The sequence below is a fragment of the Nothoprocta perdicaria genome, unplaced genomic scaffold (genome assembly GCF_003342845.1).
Source record: "Nothoprocta perdicaria isolate Ctin4 unplaced genomic scaffold, notPer1 scaffold_65, whole genome shotgun sequence".
NCBI classification, from domain to species: Eukaryota; Metazoa; Chordata; class Aves; order Tinamiformes; family Tinamidae; genus Nothoprocta; species Nothoprocta perdicaria.
Window position 1 is genome coordinate 2095449 of NW_020455921.1, and position 19100 is coordinate 2114548.

The following is a 19100-nucleotide window of genomic DNA, read 5'->3' on the forward strand; positions in this document are numbered from 1 at the left end:
ACTTAGTCAGTCAGTCATTTATTCTCTCTCTGTTCTGCCTTGGATTTAATTGCAGTGGTGTAGGGTTAACTTGCTTCCCATCTACCCACTTAACTGGTTTGTGTAGAGTGTGTACCCAGCTACTTCCACATGTCCGTAGTGAAATCAGGAATGCTGATTCCTCTTTTATAGGTTTTAAAAGTTATCCAAATATTTTTGGATAATTAATTCACTGCATTTCTTTCTTCTAGAGTTTTTGTTTGTTTGTTTTCTTTTTTTTTGTGTCTATACTTAAAATCAGAAATGAATAATAACTGATTTGCTTTTATATGGTGATCTGTGCACAGACAAGGTTAAAAACAGCATTCTCCGTCTATTGTTTTATGCTCTGTAAAAATTGGGATGGAGGAAGAAGAATTAGTACAAATAATGTCCTTTTGAGGTTGGGAGAAAGTTCTGAAGATATTTAATAATGTAGGATTTAGAAACAATTCCCATTTGATGGGAATTTCGCCAGTGATGGGAATTTCCCCAGTGACATTTTTGTCATGTCAGTTGATGACATTATTCATTTTGTATGTCCCCATTATAAAGAGCTTTATTTTTTAATCAAAATATTAAAAGGAATTAGCAATGTACTTTCAAAATTCACTGTAGGCCAATTCAAACTTGGGCTGTTCCCAAAACGTGCTTTGCTCTGCCAGCATTCATGCAGTCATCTCATTAGCARGGAACTGGGTGGTCCTGCTGGTCCTGGGTCTGGCTATGCCAGCACTGGGCTGCAGTGAGAACATACAGAATCACAGAATCATAGAAAGGTTGAGGTTTGAAGGGACCTCTYGGGATCATCCAGACTAACCCTCCTGCCCCAGSAGGGACCTCTAGAGCATATGGCACATGGTGGCATCCAGGCGGATGTGGAGACTCCAGAGAAGGAGACTCCAGAGAAAGAGACTCCACAACCTCCCTGGGCAGCCTGTTCAGGGCTCTGTCATCCTCACAATGAGGAAGTTCTTCCTCGTATGAAGATGGAACTTCCTGTGTTTCAACTTGTACCCATTGCCCCTTGTCCTGTCACTGGCCACCATTGAGAAGAGTTTGGCCCCTTCCTCCCTACATTTTCCCCTCAGGTATTTGTACATATTGATCAGAACCCCTCTTAACCTTCACTCCTCCAGGCTGAACCGGCCTAATTCACTCTTTCCTCATACGAGAGATGCTTCAGTCCTTTAATCATCTTTGTTGCCCTCCGCTGGACCCTCTCTAGAAGCTCCAAGTCCAGGAAGCTCCAACTTCAATACTCCCTCTCTAGAAGCTCCAACTCCAATATTCCAGGTGTAGCCTCACCAGAGCTGAGGAGAGGGGCAGGATCCCCTCCCTTGACCTGCTGGCAACACTCCTCCTGATGGAGCCAGGATCCCATTGGCCTTCTTGGCCACAAGGGCACTGCTGCCTCATGGTTAACTTGGTGTCAACCCGGACTCCCAGGTCCCTCTCCGTGGAGCTGCTCTCCAGCAGGTCAGGAGACCTAATCTGTCCTGGTGCCTGGGGTTATTCCTCCCCAGGTGCAGGACCCTGCACTTGTCCTTGTTGAACCTCATGAGGTTCCTCTCTGCCCAAGTCTCCAGCCTGTCCAGGTCCCTCTGGATGGCAGCACAGCCCTCTGGAGTGCTGGCCACTCCACCCAGTTTGGTATCAGTCAGGGGCTGGTGGAAGGGTGAGTAGCAGCTCGTACGTAGCTTGAAGAGACCATTTAACAAGTCCTCAATAAAAGGCATATGATATATATGGCTTAAACCTCCATAATTTTCCCAAAGAATGGAGGTACATTTGTTTACAAAATGAGTTTCCCCCAAGATGACAATAAGTGGCATCGTTTCTATTCATCACATACCAGGTTTTCAGTTTTCTTGCTGGTGATTTACCTGTCTGCTGAGATCTGCAGCGTTACCTGCATTTGGGGACTTTGGAATAACACCACATTTCTGTCAGGTTTTGTGATTTCCCTCAGTGTTTCAGGAGTTATTAAAAATGAATGTCAGCGGGGCAGTGGGAATTTCAAATGGCTTTTTAACAAATGATAAGTAAAAGATATCAGGACATGTTAATCTTTAAATGTTGATAGACTATACGATCTCTTGATTAACAGGTTCCAGTCATGGATCAATATACTGCCATTAATTCCCTCATCACATAGTTGAAAATATTTACCTTATTGTGGGTACATTTATCAAGCGTGCGGAAAACTTATCTGTAATTTGAAGAGAGCCTCCGTCTTGCTGCYGGCTGCCGCGGGTGCTCCGAGGCTGCCTGACAGCCCAGGCCCCGCTCCCGTCCTGCTCCCAACACGGCGGCCTCGCCAGTTGCCTCTCATGGGTTCGGGATTCGGTAGCCGGAGGCAGCCGGAGGCATCGCCCTCCTGGGGCCTGTCAGCAGAAGCAAGCTCACAACAGGCAGGATTTGTAGAGCTCACTCTTATCAGTAACTTGGAGCATTTAATCACTGCTTAAGTAGGCAGCAGTGCCACACCGTCAGTTACGGCCTTTTTAAGCACCTTTTAAGCAGAGACTTTAATTTCTAATGATACAGACTGTTCTTTTTTGTTTCCCTTATGCTCTTTCAGTGAGAAATTGTAGCTCTTCCTGATTCTTAGTCCAACACCTGTAATCAGTGCATAAACAATATATTAATTCTCATAATCTCCTTGCTGCATTGGTTTCCTTTATTTATACCCGCTGAATTTGATTTAATATGATTGCTTCCTTTTACACTTTTAGTTTAATAACCTTCCAGCTCTTTTATTTGGTTACTGTGAATTGGAAGCCATCCCGTTGCACAGGATCCTGTGCCTTTGAAAGCCAAGACAGTATTCTGTGGTATTGGAGCTGTCCTTTATATCAAATCACTTCCAGTTTTACATCCAGGGTTTTAAGAAAGAAAAATAAAGACAGGAATTGGAGTTGCTAGTTAATAATAGGTTTGTTTGTCTTTGTCAAATACACTCAGCTGAAGACATAAAGTCAGAAAAATCTGTTTGGACTTGCCGTACTTAAAATTCTTGGCACTGTGGCAGTTGTGATTTGTTTCTTGTCTATACTTGCTCTGGAGTTAGACCAGAAAAATGTAGTCGTTAAACAAGCAGTGACCCGAGTGAGCCAACTGAAGCTGTATTCAGTGAGGGCTTAGTGTGTACGAGTGCCGTGTTTAAATCGCTGGTTAATGTGCTTAATAATCTTAAAATAAGCAAGAGACAGTGGAATCCTACTGCAATTCTAGAGACACCGTTGCTTGCTGTGAAGCAGCTAGAGTCAAGTACAGGAGCAGACAAAGTCGCTTCATATGTGGCAGAACTATCAGTAGGCCCAGAGAGCCTAATTTCCCTTCCTTAGGCCTGGAAAGGCCCTGAGAAGAGGGTGTTTGCAGCTTCCCTGCCGCCAGAGGTGGCTGGAAATGCTGTTCCAGGCACCTCTAGCGCTTTGGATGGAGCAGCCGCTCCTCAGGATTTTGCCGTGTGCCTGTCGAGCTCAGCTGYTCACGCTTTGGTTCCTTCCTTGCTTGTACTTGCTGCTCGCTACCAAATCGAGGGGAGCAAGGAAGCTGGTCGGAACTCTCGGGAGAGCTCCACCACAGCCAGGGCCTTTGGAATCWGTGTTTGTGGTTAACTCTGCTGAAAATATTTATTACTTCTATTCTGTTGATGCCCTAAACAAGTAAGGCAGATTTATACAGGAAAAAATGGTGACGGTAAGTAGTTTTGGTAGTAAATATGTTCTGTTTAGCATGGATTCCTCTGGAATTCTCAAAAAGTCTAGCCTAAAACCATCTTTTGGACTCTATTACTTATTTTCTGGATCTCTATTGTCTTGCTTGGAAAAATAGATCCATAAATACTTAAAATAATCTAATTGACCCTCATAGGCAATAGTGGATAGCAATTGCAATAGCAACCTTAGTATGACGGAGAGGAATAAAATTTTTGACTCTGCTATACCAAAAATGCCATTAGGTATCATTAGGTATATTTACAGTGTGAAGATTTTTTTCTAAATTAAGTAACTTCTGTGATCACAGACAATAGACTTGTTTTTGTTCTCTTTCATGCAGGACATGATAGGTAGAACAGAATTCTGTGCTTCAGGACAGATACCTATGACCTACCTAAGCTGGTTTGCTTACATGCTGGAAGAATGGACTGGTGTGGAGTACCTGGAGAAGTACTTTTTTCATGTAGTCATTTTTGCACTGATGATGAGTGCAATACTGTTTTTTTTTATAGTTCCTTTAACAATCGTATTTTTCATTTACCTTGCTAATATTTTGCTTTTAATATATCAGAGGAACAGTGAGGTAAAAGCAGATCCCTTGAGTGATGTTTGGGATAATGCACGGAAAACTTTGGCAAGCTTCTGGGATATATGTGCAAGAGTATGGCATGGTGAGTATGGCTTGATAATTTGAAAGCTTGGCTTACAGTGGATAGTAAGTGTTGCCAAGTTTTAATTTTAGATTTCTCCCAAATGCATGCAGAGAAGTGATATATATTGTATTTCATGTGGCATAGAACGCATAAGGTTTTGCTCTAAAAGGTGWTTGCAATCTAGAAGAAAAAGAACGAAGGAAATAAATGAAATTATATAGGGTAAATTTCTGAAAGTCAGTAGGAAGATGCACTTCTCTTCATGGTTTCACAGTGGACTTCAGTGTTCACRTTAATTGTAGTTACTTAACTGCAGGGGAGACTTAGGATTTCCTTTTATATTTTAGTAGCTCCTCATAACCCACCTAAATGAACAATCGAATGAAAAAAAAACCTAACCAACTAACTGGAAGTATAATTAGAGTATTTGTAGTTGGAGAAAACTATTTTGTGTTATGACAGCTTAAGATAACTTTAAAGGCTGTATGGAAAAGAAATAATTAGATACTGTATTCAAATTCATGCCGTGGCAGAATTTAAAAGTTATCTGATCATTCACTGCAGACACCTCAACACACCCTGCCACCTGGGAAAATCCGCAGCCCCGAGCCACGTACCCACTCTTCCCACAGATGTGGGCAGCCTATAAGCAGGACTTAATTCCGCTTCCCTAATGATGAAGAATTAAGCGTTGTTCTGTGTTGCCACCCTTCTTCACAGCCTTTTTCCCTTCATCTTTGAGCCTCCTACAGCAGGAAGCCTTCTCCGGCGCTTCCTGGGGCTGCCTGCTCCCATGCCATCCCTTTCCCAAGGCTACTAGGCTTACTAGGCCGTTACTCTTAGGCTCTTGGCTGTTACTCTTGAGGCTCTTGCACCTCTGGCTGAAAGACGTTCCGTAAAGGATAGCAGCTGCTTTGCTTTATATCCCATGCAGGTTACGAACTTCATGGTGTGGAAAACCTACCAGAAGGCGCAGGCATTCTTGTGTATTACCATGGAGCCATTCCTATAGACCACCTTTAYTTTTTATCTAGGCTCTTTCTCTGGAAAAAAAGACTCTGTATGTCCGTAGCCGACCATTTTGTCTTCCGTTTGCCAGGTAAGAACATGTTCCCCTGTGAGGGGGAGCCCTCTGAGTTCGTTCTGCCTATCTGCCTATTGCTGATTTCACTGAAATTAAAAACCACTGCAATCTGAAGAGAGTTTTTAAGCAAAAAGATAGGACAGGCAGGTAAATGCCTTAATATAGGTATGCCACCTGTTTTAAGGGTGATGATAATATGGAGCAAGCTATTTAAAAATAAATTTTTCTGAAAAAAGAAGGTCTAAACAAGGAAGACAAAGAAAACATAAACTCRAGGAAATTAATGTGAAGCCATATTACGGCACTTCTAGAAAGACATGAAAGGGAAGAAAATCAAGAGATTCTGGTTTGCAGCTGGAACCCCAAAGTAAACTAAAGTTTAGCAGAATTTTGAACCAGAGATTTCTTCTCTCAAGGGATAAAGTAGAGGTATTCATATTGAATAATGAGTAGCAGAGATTTAAATTATAAATGTATTTGCAGCGTATTAGTAGAATGAATCTATTTGTTCCTAAAGGGTTATAAAATAACTGAACTGTAGAATTGACATACTATTGGTTTTACATCACATGCTATTTGAATCATGTTTGTTCTAGAGGAATAGAAGGTGGGAAATACGGTGTCAACATGTAAGAGAATACTAAAAGCATAACATAACATAATAGGCATAATAGAAATATCAGGAAGTGAGAAAACAGAAAATACCATTGTGCATTATGCTACTCAATATACATACGGTCCACACCTCGAGTAGTGCATGAAGTTCTGGTTTCTTCTCAAAAAAAAGCCACAAAGTAGAAAAGATGCCCCCCGACACCCAAAAAAAAACAGGCAACAAGGATGACCAGAGGCCTGGAATGGCTTCCTTTGAGGAGACTAAGTAGCACTGAATTCTTGCATGATAGAAGGACATAAAATTAAAGGAAGAGGTGAATAAGAAGTGTTAACTCTCCTTTATAGTAATTCTGTGTGATACATTGTAATTCTTAAAAAGCAAAAATTTTAAAGCAAAAAAAATTTCGCTTAATAACTCTATGGCTTTCATAGCTAGATGAGAAATAAAAGTGAGTTCATAAAGGGATTAGACAAAGTCAAAGTGTTATCTTTGGTAGAAAAAATAATCCAGTAAGAGGCACTGGGTCACATTAGATGCAAATACAAAATTCTTTTTTTTTCCACACTGTCTTCCAGAGTTTCTGTTGCTAACTCTTGTAAAAAATGCAGTGCTAGACATCCCTTTTGACAGCGTGTAGTTGTTTTATGGTTATTATTATAAATAGCTACTTCTCAAGCAATGCAGTTGAATACAGGGAATTGGAAGACTARGGAAAACCTTGTTTTCTGAAGCTGAAAGTTAGAATTTCTAGATTTAAAATGTGAACATAATATAATGAAATGCTGCTGTCTGTGCTTTAAAATCTGTCTTTTGGAGAAACCACAATTATTGAAAGAAGTGAAGGAGATTCATCCAGTTCCGCTGGTACTGAAACTGCCCTGTTAATTCTGCATCTTAAGAGTCGTAGAACTGCCAAGMTTAACAATCTGAAGTAGTTTGTAATTTAACTGCATAGAACTCTGCATAAAACATTAAACATTACATTTTAAAAGAGCGCTAAAAATCCACACTTTACAGGCAGTTTTTTTTTAATAATATTTATTGTACTTTTTTTGTTAAAAAATATTTAAAAGACAGGAGGGAGGAGTAGAGGTTAATTGTCAGATTTCCAGATATGAGGCAGTAGTGTCCATAGCATGGCTGGTGTTTTGATATTTATGGCAAATAAATCGTATACAAAAAAAAAAGCATCCATTTGGATTGACTTGGGGAGATGCTCTTACTAAGTTCATGTTMATAGTGCTTGCCCCAAAATATTGCTCCACATTCACCACGTTGCCATTATTTGCTCTGTTTGTGTTTTATTTGCTCTGTGTTTTATTGACTTCATAGAAGTTTGCCTTATTTCAATTATGCAGCCATTAGCTTTTCATTAAGCAGTAATCTTGTTACATGGAAGCACTATGATTTAGTGTTACCTAACCATGTATTTGCTACTTATTTATTACAGGAATTAAGCTGTTATTGGCAGTGTCTGGTATTATGCCAGGCACCAGGGAGGAGTGTCTCAGCGCGCTGAGGAAGGGGCATCTGGTGTCCATCTCACCTGGYGGGGTTAGAGAAGCACTCTTCAGCGACGAAAGCTACCAGCTCATGTGGGGGAACCGAAAGGGTTTCGCTCAGGTGGCTATAGATGCAAAAGTGGTGAGTAGTTCACATTACCATCCCAGCTTATGCTTTATTGCGTGCATGTTTCATTATAGAATGCAGTTTAGGTGAGTTTACTGGGAAAACTTTCAGAGAGAAGTTTGTCAAGGTTTGAGAGTAAATCTATTTCTCTTCTCCTACCTTCCTCAAGCCTAGCAATGTGCAGGCAGCAGGGGGGTTGTGAACGTGTAGAGCTTCTAGCTTGGCCACTGCAGAGCATCCCTCTCTACAGCTCTGTCTTGGATGAGTCTCTGCCTGATGCCTCCTATCTTAAAACAAAACAACACTACTGTCATGCAGACATTTACTTTCTTGTCTTGACTACATTTCACAAATTTATGCCTTGGTCCTTCTTGTCAATATTGCTGTAACATTTGATTCCATTTGATTTTTTTTTTTCCTCATCCTACTAGACTATGACTCTATTCCTGTGATTTTTCCCTTCTACACATCTAGTCATTTGCTTATAGATTTTTAATGCACTATCCTTATTTTTCCTTCTTCCCCCTTTGCTCTGTGCCAGAGCAGGATTTTGTTCTTACCTTTGCTCTTCATGTWCATTTTGCTCCCTTTTACCTTCCTTTTCTCTCAAAGGAGAGCGCTGCTAGTCCTAATACTTAAAGTACTGTGAGGGCTTGTGCACCACCACTAATAGGAAAATATGAGAGTCTGAACAGAATAAACCCAGGCAAATTTGATATGCATTTTGAAGTCCCTTACTACTTTTTCTTTTCTGTATTAAAACATAATAACATGAATGCTTGTTATGCCACTCGAATGATTTTTCATTATTTAATTTCCCTGTTTGCCTTTCAAGCTTCCCTGCAGYGATTTAGGTTACCCTGCCTGCTGAAGCGGGCGCTACGTAGGACTGTTGGGCTGGAGGGCCCAGCGGGGACTGTCTCCTTCGGCACCTGCCAGCCCGAGCGCTGCCCCGCGTTACAGGGCGTCCTGCTCCACGCTGCTTCTCTTTCTTGAGCTCACCCTTGCAGGTGKCTGTCTCCTTATGATCAGGAGGTCTGATAACGAGCTGTAGGCATCGCTGTAACAAGCTCGTAGGCACCACTGAATTTGGGCATTCAGGAARATTTCAATATTTCTCTGGAAATCTGTAATTAGAAATAGACAGAAAAAGGTGCTTAAAAAAAAAAGAAAAAAGTGCTGTTTAACTGTAGGAACCCAACTTCACCCAAACTTCACCAGTAAGGAGGACAGCATTAACCACATGCACTGTTTCTCACTAAGGTTAGTCCCATAGTAGTAACTGGATTACATGTGTTCACAAACTCGAGTGATTTCTCCTGTTCGTTTTTGCTGCATCCTTTTCAAATCTGGTCARAACAGCCTCACTGGGTGCCTGAAAACTGGCAGTAGAACCATCTGAACTTAACAGAGCTGATTTTGTAATGAAGCAACTAATGTATGTTTTGCTAATACTCAGGGTCTAGTTAGAGGCAAGAGAAGAGGAGCAGAGCTTTCTTTTGAATGTATCCACCCTGCAGTGCAGCCCCCCTTCCATGAACCAAACACACATTGCAGAATTCTCTTGCTTTAGTTCCAATAATGAAGGGAATTGGTTCTTTCTTTTCTTTAGCCGCCCCAGGACTGCCCTCCAGAAGGACAGCAGCATAAATCATTTAGGACACGGAATGGCCTTTCTTTATCCAAAGCACTTTTTGTTTGTTTGTTTTTTTCCAAAGGGGTTATTATCTAAACATCAATACTTTAAACATTATTACTTAATATTATATCATTAACTTATTTTGAGGAAGAGATACAAGCCACAACTGAATGCCCTCCTGCTCTCTGTTGTGGTAAGAGCTCCTGAACTGAATGACTCCCTATTCAGAACACATGATTTTACACTGAGGCAGGGAAGTTGCAAAGTTTCACTTTATGGTTCAGTCAGACATACTACAATAAATCCATAACATCCCAATTATTTTCCTTAGAATTCCAGTCAATCCCTACAACTTGCATCTGCAGTGAAAGGTGTAAACCACTGTCAGTGCTGGTCACTTGCCTTGCGAATGCTGACTTGACAACAGCAGTGCTTGTGGGAGCTCAGAGATGTCTTTTGACYTCTGTTCTTGAGCTTATATATGATGAAGACACTTGGTTGACATTACACAAGAGGATGTTAAAGTAATTCATTTTCCTTTCAAGCTTTTGCTATAATATCAGTAGCATATATATATATTTATATTCACTATTATTCACTATATTCACTACACTTAGGAAGGAACAGGAGAAGAAGTGAGGCTTAATCAACATCTTAGTCTGTGTCTGAAAAGCCAGCAAGAGGCTATAAAAATAATCTTGGGGAAGAAATATCTTGAGGGAGAAAAAAGGCAGATTTCATGCTTAACAAATCTTCACAATTTGAATTTTGCATTTATATATTTTTTTTGATCGTTGCACAGAGAACATCTAATTCTTATTGTTCACCATGGCAAAAATAATGATTAATTGTCATTCAGTTTATTTTACTCAATTCTTTTTTTACATTTGGGAAATGAATTAGAACGGGAGAAACTACTTTCCTCAGTGCAGTCTGTAKGTAAGAGATCTCAAGCGCAGGATGGGCTTTCAAAGTGGGAAGACTGAAAACAACACATTGCTGATAATGGCATTTATTTCCAGAGGGGGAAAAAAAGAGAAAAAAAATACAGCTTATTGATTCCCAGGCAGAACTGATACTTGAATTTCTGTAGAGGCACCTAAGATGGGGAGGAAAGTCAGCAAACTACTGGCTGGTGCCAAGTGGGGCCCTGTCTCCCTTTCCAGTCATGGCTAAGAGAAACGTTTCACATGGGTATTTGTCCCAAATGGAAATGTGAATGTTGGAATGTTTGTAAGTTATCCAAATTCCGCAACTCCCAGTGCAGATTGGAAGGTAAGTTCAAAAGAAAATAAACGTCCTTTGCAGGACAATATACCAAGCCCTCAGCACTTCAGGGATAACGAAGTACTGTGTGTGTCATCTGACCAACCTGTTCTTATCTTCTMCATTCAAGGAATTTCCTCATCTGCAATATCTGCCACTATGACACCAATTCCAACACAGTGTAAGACTTTTACTCTCTTGTTTTTCTTGATCCCATAGCCCATCATTCCAATGTATACTCAAAATGTCCGGGAAGCATATAGGATGTTTAAAGAAACAAGTAAGAACTTTAAAATATATTTCACATGTTTGAAATATTTTCTTCACTTTTCTCTCAAAGACTTTTCTTTTCAGACTTTTGCTTTCCCTGGCTTCTTTAACATGCCTGCTGTGGGGCAGAGGCATCTCCTATTAGCCAGTGTGTAACTAGAGTGTACTCTGTGATTTGGTTCTTTACTGCAGCCTCCTTTTTGTAATCTCTTAATTCTGTCCTGCCTTGTTTTGCTGGACAGTTACCTAAACCTTACAATTTATTCTTGACTGTTAAATGAGAGCAGCATTTTCAAGGGTTCTTTCGAAATCCATCAGCTTCAAGTTTAGATTGGGTTTCTTGTCACTGTGATCTCACTTTTGTAGGATTTTTAAGACAGTTATATGAAAGCACTCGACTGCCGTTTACTCCACCATACGGAGGGATTCCTGTAAAGTTTCGCACTTATATTGGAGAACCAATTCCTTATGATCCAAATATATCCACAGAGGAATTAGTTGAGAAGGTAAGTTAGCTTTCCCTGCAATGCTATGCTACAAATTAGCTATTTCCCTGCAATTCCCTGAACTGCACTTTGGCTTCTATTGTATGTGCACTTGAAACTAACTACTTTTTTTTTTTGCATGATTGATAAAGACAAATACACTTTAACTCGCTTGCTGCTATAATGGACAGTTGAACACTTTTCTCTGGAGAAGGCTGAGAGGGGATCTGATTATGTATAAGTACTTGAAGGGGTAATGTAGGGAGGAAGGGGTCAGACTCTTCTCAGTGGTGGCCAATGACGGGACAAGGGGCAATGGGTACAAGCTGAAACACAGGCAGCTCCATCTGCATGTGAGGAAGAACYTCTTCMCTGTGAGGGTGCCAGAGCCCTGGCACAGGCTGCCCAGGGAGGCTGTGGAGTCTCCTTATCTGGAGATCTTCCCAACCCGCCTGGATGCCGCCCTGTGCTCTGGGTGTCCCTGCTGGAGCAGGGGGTTGGACTAGGTGATCTCTAGAGGTCCCTTCTAACCTCAGCCATTCTGTGATGCTGTGAGCACCCTGATGATATCATGTGCAGATACCTACCAGKATGTACTAATGCACTAACTGATGCAGCCCTAGCTTTTCAGCATGTGTGATCACTGCATTCTTGGAACACTAACTTAGGTTTCTTTGATAACTTTGATAACCAAAATGATACAAATTAYGTTTCAGTTCAGTTTGAAGTACACAGGAAAATAAACTTCATGTATAATAAATATCTTCCCTGGGGAACACAGGGCACTAGAAACATAGATAAGTTCCAAAAGAGCTTCAGTCTCACTGTCAAAAGGAAAACAAAAAAAAAAAATCACATCCTAAATGCAAAAAATATTGCAAGTGCCTACAGCTTGATGACATTAATTGTGGTTAGATGCATTGAAACTTTTACAGATCTATGGTATGGGATTTTTCAAAATACTAATCTATGCAGGAAATGCCCTTAATCCTTTTTCATAGAAGATGAAAGATCGCTTTATTCAGAAAATGGTATTACGGTTTAGGAAGAGATAGATCAAAATACGGGTTGGGAATCATTGATCTAAAAATCAGCCCGAAAAGGATGCGAGAAGCAGTTGTTTTGCTTTGTTTTGTTGCTGCGGATTGTTCTGGGCTTCGGAGAGCGGAGCCAGAAGGATGGGTTGGTCAGYTGCAGGAGAACTGTCCCTGCCAGCTGCGGSCTTTGGGCTCCAGCTGCAGGAGGCYGCATGCAACGTTAATACTAAGACAGCCCTTATAGTTACCCAAATTATTCAGTTTGGTGGGGAACAGTGCTTTGTATACTTGCTAAACTGAAATTTTAAATTGCCACTGAATTATCTTGCTTTATTAAGTCAGGAGTTTGGCTGTCTACTTCAGTGGAAATAGATTTGCTTGCATCCAGTATTAGTTAAAAAATAAATAACTTAAATGAGGTTTGAGATGAACTGTAGACTTGCTGACCTCTATCTGATCCTGCCTCGGAAAGGAGTCAAGAAGTTAATCTATCAGGAAAAGTTTAGCTACTTTTTGCTTGTGTTCCCAGTGATATTTTGCCTCTGCTTTGGGACAGATGACTGTAGTACTTCGCTATCCTTATTTCAAATTTAAATATATTAGGAAAACTAGAAGAGCCATTTCTATCACTAGTGGAGATGCAGAATAGTTAATATATCTTCTTCAGAAACTTGCATTTGACTTCCAGGCAGACTAAAAAGTAACAATGTAGTTGAGTTCTCTTATTATGTATATGCTGAATATGATAAAATTATAGAGGAATTGTGATATAATTATAAAATTCATGTTGGGAGAGACATCTGGAAGCCCATGGTCCAACTTCTTGGACACAGTAGGCTCAGATAATGAAACTGGATGAGGTTTGTCGAGCTTTTGCTCTTGAAAACCTTCACAAACTTAATGTGTAAATATATTAAAGGCTAATTTGACTTAGTAACTACCTGGGCTCAAGTCTTAATATGACCCTTACCAAACTGCACTCCATGTCCTGTTTCCTTTTTAAACAGGAAATAAAAGGAACTTTATATTTCCTTTAATATAAATTATTAATTAAATCAATTAATTTAAATAGAATTGACACCTATCTTAAATACGCATTTGCCAGCACCTCTGGAAGCTCTGCCRCAGAGTCAGTGCTTATCCTGTTTGTCGCATAAGCAAATACATAAAGGGCAACTTTCTTTTCTCTTTCAGACAAAGACTGCAGTCCAGGCTCTAATAGACAAGCACCAAAGAATCCCCGGCAGCATTTGGAAGGCCTTACTGGACCGATTTGATGCGAAGAAGAAAAGTGATTAGAGTGCTCATGGTTATTTAATTGCCATACAGCAGGGATGACTATGAATTGTTTTTTAACCAGTTTCACTTACAAGCTTCTGTGGATTCATCAGAGGAAAATCATTGATGTCTTGTAGGTTCCCCTATATATGTCTCTTTGAAGACATTATTAAGTCTGAGCGGGCCCTTAAACAAGAGGACTTATGTATAATAGCAATGGAAGTGCCAAACTTGCCAGAAGGAAATCCTGTAGCTGGTATTTGGCCTGTAGCTACAATAAATATGTATATAGAGTGGAGGGCCTCAAAAATAAAGTTCTGTGGTTTTAGTTTTGAGCTGCTCTCAGTGTAGTTCCTGAAAAGAATCTCAGATTGGGTGCTGTCCCACCAGAGTCGAGGGGAGCAGGCACCTCTCTGAGCACTCCCAGGCAGAGCTGACACAAGACAGCGYGAGAAGGGCAGGTGTCCACTTTGGCTGTTCACTGTTGCTCAGATCTCTTATTTTTTACTGAAKTTATATATACAGATGGAAATAGTTTCACATTAAACCTATACAGATTCCTTGTCTTAATAGTTCAGTACCTGGAAAGTAAATTCTGCATCCATGACTTGGCTCTGACAGGAAAGTCTCCTACATAGATACTTTATCCCTTTCATACAGAGGAGTAAGGGWTCCCACCCCCATACTATGAGGGGATGGAACAAATAAGTCACAGAGCGATAGAAATACCTGATTTAGATTCTAACTACCATTTGAGGCAAGAATTAAAATTTTATACTCTCAGAGAAAGGAAAAAAAGGTTTTMGTTAAATGCAGCACTATACAAATACATGTTAAATACTTCCGAGTCTTGGCTGGTAGAACCCYGGCCGGTGCTGCCCCACACACTGCTGATTTAGCAGAGGAACCTGCCCCTAGTCTGAGAATCCCTGAATTACTCTATTTGCTGTAGTTACCCTCCCAGGGAGCTGGCCGGGGGAAGCCTCCTTATGTAGTGCAAGCCGGAGGTTTATAGTCACTGGTGGTTTGCCTAAAAATGCAGCACCTCCATCTCCATGTGGACTGAGCCTAAATACATTTATCAGAATACTGAAACTTGCTGCAAGGCAGACTGTATTCCTCACAAGCTCTATCATGTTATTGGTGGCAGTGGGAGACCTTTGTATAATTAAAAACAACCACAACCGCTAACCACAAAACCAAAGAAAGGTGATTGTTGTGCCTCATATTTTTTTCTTTCTGTATTTTAACGTCTACCATTTTTACTGACAACTCTAAAACTGATGTAGCATCAAAGATCATGCAGCTCATTGTCATTGGAAAACCAACTCTCCTCTTTGGATCAAAGCGTTCTTCTCTCCTGCTCTGCTGCTGCGTCTCCCCAGATACTTCTCATATATCTGAAGAAGGAAGCAAGACGGGCAGTTGCGCTGAAACAACTCAAATCCATCCTAAGACTTGGAAATGTTAACTTTAACTAAGTTAAAGTTAACTTTAACCTGTTAACTCTAACTAGGTGTAGTGAAGACTGTATACAGGCAGACAGTTTTTTTTTCCCAACAGAGACTTAACACGCATGGAAATGACAGGCTAATGCAAACGAAGCAGCTGACCACTGTGCCTGGACAGGAACAGGAATTCCAACTGAGCCGTCTTACACAGTGCGTCCCAGCAGCTAAAGCTAAATTCAAAGCCTGGGGTTGACCTGGAAGGAACTAAAAGAAAGGACTGCAGATACTAAAATGGACACAGATGAAGCAGCAGCAGCAAAGAATCTGAAAGTATTCCTTGTTAGCACAAAAATCACATGGAACGCAAATTCCTATTTTTCCAGCATATTAGCATGATCAAGTAGCAGACTCCAGGCACCCAGCCTTGGACAGAGGAAAGGTCAGGAGCAATGACTATCTTACCAAGTGGGGATCGGAGCCTAAATCTCCCATGTAACCAGGCTTAACAGTTYGTCCACACAGCTAAGGCTTTTGCTGGACCCTATCATGTTACAGCAGCATCCCCAAATGACCATTTTCATGCAGTTTGTCTGAAATGCACTGGAGTAAAACTTTTCTATCAGTTGATCTCTCTCACTTCTATCTTAGAAATATTTTCCAATTCTTAAGATACTGAACAAAACCATTACTTAGAAATTCTAGTGGTTCTCAATGAACTATAAGGCAGGTTTTATTCTAATATTTAAATTGGTTGCTTTTCATAAATATTTTTCATAAATACTCTCCTAAAAGAGTCTGTTTCCATACAAATGGAATTGTATTTTCACATCCATCGAATTGYTCTCCTACAACATGTATTATCTTGTCTCTCCATCAAAAAATAAAAAATAAATGAAAAATAGGAAATGCAAATAGTAGTTTGCCTAATAAATGATACAAGGAAATCATGTTCCTTAGCTTTTCATACATGAGGTTTTTCTAACACAAGCTACTGCATGGAGGGAAGAATATATTACTGGTAAATTAATTTGACAACTGGTAAGTTAATTTGACAGCAACTGCCAATAAAATTACAAAATGCAGAACTGAATAGCTACAGCTCAGAAGTCAAATTATTATAAATATAAATGATAGCCAGTCAAGAAAGCGCAACAGACAAAGATATGAAAGAATTTGCATGCAGTTTGTCATGGGCTGATCTTAAGTTAAAGTTGACACAGTTTGTAACACGGCCATTGTGAAAATTGTTAAATTCCAGCTTAGCTGGTATGGCAGCTAAAGGAAAATCAGTCTGGAAATAGCTTGGTGTAGTAGGGAAGCTTTTTTTTCTTAATATATATTATATYGATTTCTTTTTAGCATACTGAGCAGATCTAGGAATAATAACTGAGGCTGCAGGACAGTCAGAAATATACTAACAAATGCTTCAAACTTTATGTGCAAACTGCAAACCCTCCCCAATAAAATCCTTCTAAAATTCACCAATATAACAACCTTTCAAAATCTGGACATCAAATTACTTGGTGTTACAGCTACTACAACTTCCTAAGTTTTTCTGGTCCCTGGCTGAGAAGATTTAAGGCAAAATAGGCATGTTTCATTATATGGAATGAATTAAAGGACAAGTATTTATGTACCATGCAATGTATGTCACAGAAAAAAAAAGAAAAAAAAATGACTAAATGCTATAAAAATCACAGATCCAGCCATTCAGTTTATTTTGAAGAATGGGATTGGTGTATCATATTGACTTTCAGTTGCCCAAATCAAGTTAAATATAAAAAATACCTGTTACAAAACTGTGAAATCAGACTGTTACAAACCTATCAGTTCCCTCTACATACAGCCTACATCTAACCCATATTTGAACATCATCATCTCCAATATGTCACTGAAAAGAGAGATCTAGGTAGATTTAAAAGTGTATATGCAAATACATTTGCAAGAGCACATATTTTGATTTAAATGAATTAAATTTTAAAATGTACTAACGTACTTCATCAAAATGCTGAAAAGCATCTTCCAGTCTGACAACCAGCATACTTGGAGTAATGTTGACTTTATAAATCAGTCTGCCTCCACAAATCCTGTCTGGAATACATTTGGGCCCAAGGGATAGGAAAATTTTATTGCCACTTAATTTTTCTCCTTTCTCTGGTGCCTCTAAGGTGTAATGCAAAGCCAAAGGTGTGCATTTCTGTGCTACAGCACCTGCAACGGAACTGCAAGAAACAAGATTTTGATGAAGACTGGCAGAGTAGCAAATTGGGACACAGCAATATGGAACAACTTACATAGGAATAATGCAAAAGGTCACACTAGTGGAGAAATAGCAATATTTGTTAAAGAAATGTAAATAATTTAACTGCATGAACTTAGTCTGTACAGAAGAGATTTGGGTTTTTTTTTTTTTTTTTTTTGCTTACAGAAAACTCACCATACTGGCATCCCCCAGTCACAATGGTGTTAATGACTACAACAAATTGTAGAAGCTGCAAGGGCAGAAAGAGCAATGAGAGACTCACTTATTCTCTGCATGCCTGGTAAAAGCCAGGACAGGCATTGTATCAAGGCTGTATTTTTAAATATCATAGAACAATTGCTTTTAGGATAGATAAGAACAGGAACAGCAACTCTGGATTTACTGCGGAGAAAGGCCCCGATTCCCATCACAATGTTACTACTGAAGAATAACAGTCATGACCACATTGCTCAACATCGTTTTGGGGGAAGAAACAAAACTCCCATCCTGGTAACACCTGCGGGGCTGCAGGAGGCAGTAGGAAGTCAGTGCTGCAATGATGGCTACAGGCTCTTCCAAAGGGAAGGCAGGGAAGAACAGGAGCTGGGGTAGCCAGGTGTGTTAGGGGGTGGGTGCTTCGATTGCATGGAGCTCCAAGTGGGTGATGGAAAAGCCGAGTGTTTATGGGTCAGCATRAGGGGAATGGCCAACAAGGCTGATATCCTGGTGGGAGTCTGCTACAGACCACCCAACCAGGATGAAGAGACGGATGAGGCATTCTACAGGCAGCTGCCAGAGGTCTCACAATCGGCAGCTCTTGTCCTCATGGGGGACTTCAACCTACCAGACGTTTGTTGGGAATACAACACAGCAGAGAGGAAACAATCTAGGAGGTTCGTGGAGTGCATGGAAGGTAACTTCTATCACAGCTGGTATGCAAGTCTACGAGGGGAGGAGCCCTGCTGGACCTGCTCTTTGCCGACAGAGAAGGGCACAGAAGGGGAGATGTGGTKATCAGAGGCCGACTTGAGCACAGTGACTACGAAATGAGATGGTTTTCAATTCTTGGTGAAGTCAGAGGGGCATCAGCAAAATTGCTATGTTGGACCTCTGGACTTCTGGACTGTTTAGGACATTAGTTGGGAATGTCCCTTAGAAGACAGTCCTGAAGAGCAAAGGGGTCCAGGTAGGCTGGACGTTTCTCAAGGAGGAAATCTCAAAWGTGCAGGAGCAGGTGTCCCCATGTGTCAAAAGCTGAGCTCAAAGGGAAGAAGGGCCTGGCTGAATAGGGACCTATGTGACGGAGAATATTGCCACCAAGGGTGAGGATGAGGCCTTCTTTACCTCACTCTCAGTGCCTTTAGCACTCAGATCAGTTATCCTCCAGGCCCCTAGAGCTGGAAAAATAGAGTCATTATGGTTGGAAAAGAGCCCTTTGACATCATGCCTGTTAAACCATGTCTCTAAGTGCCTCATCTACATGTTTCTTGAACACTGCCAGAGATGGTGACTCCGGCTCTGGAAGGCACCTATAGGAAGACACCAATAGAGTGCAGCATAAACCTCCCATAATCTAGGAGGAAACAGTCAGTGGCCTGTTATTCCACTTGGACATCCACAAGTCTATGGGGCTAGATGGGATCCATCCAAGGGCTCTGAGGGAGCTGGCGAAGTGCTCACTGAGCYGCTCTCCATCACCCACCAGCG

The 19100-nt window shown here is 40.7% G+C and overlaps 1 protein-coding gene across 1 annotated transcript; it reads left to right on the forward strand.

The window, feature by feature from the left end:
* Positions 1-3663: 3663 nt before the first annotated feature.
* LOC112956604 (transmembrane protein 68-like) lies at positions 3664-15451 on the forward strand. The gene is made up of 7 exons (XM_026050108.1): positions 3664-3723; positions 4058-4414; positions 5331-5495; positions 7547-7740; positions 10850-10910; positions 11267-11406; positions 13617-15451. Exons 2-7 carry the CDS (start codon positions 4078-4080, stop codon positions 13719-13721), a joined length of 1002 nt encoding a protein of 333 aa, XP_025905893.1. The 5' UTR covers positions 3664-3723; positions 4058-4077; the 3' UTR covers positions 13722-15451.
* The last annotated feature ends 3649 nt before the right edge of the window (positions 15452-19100 follow it).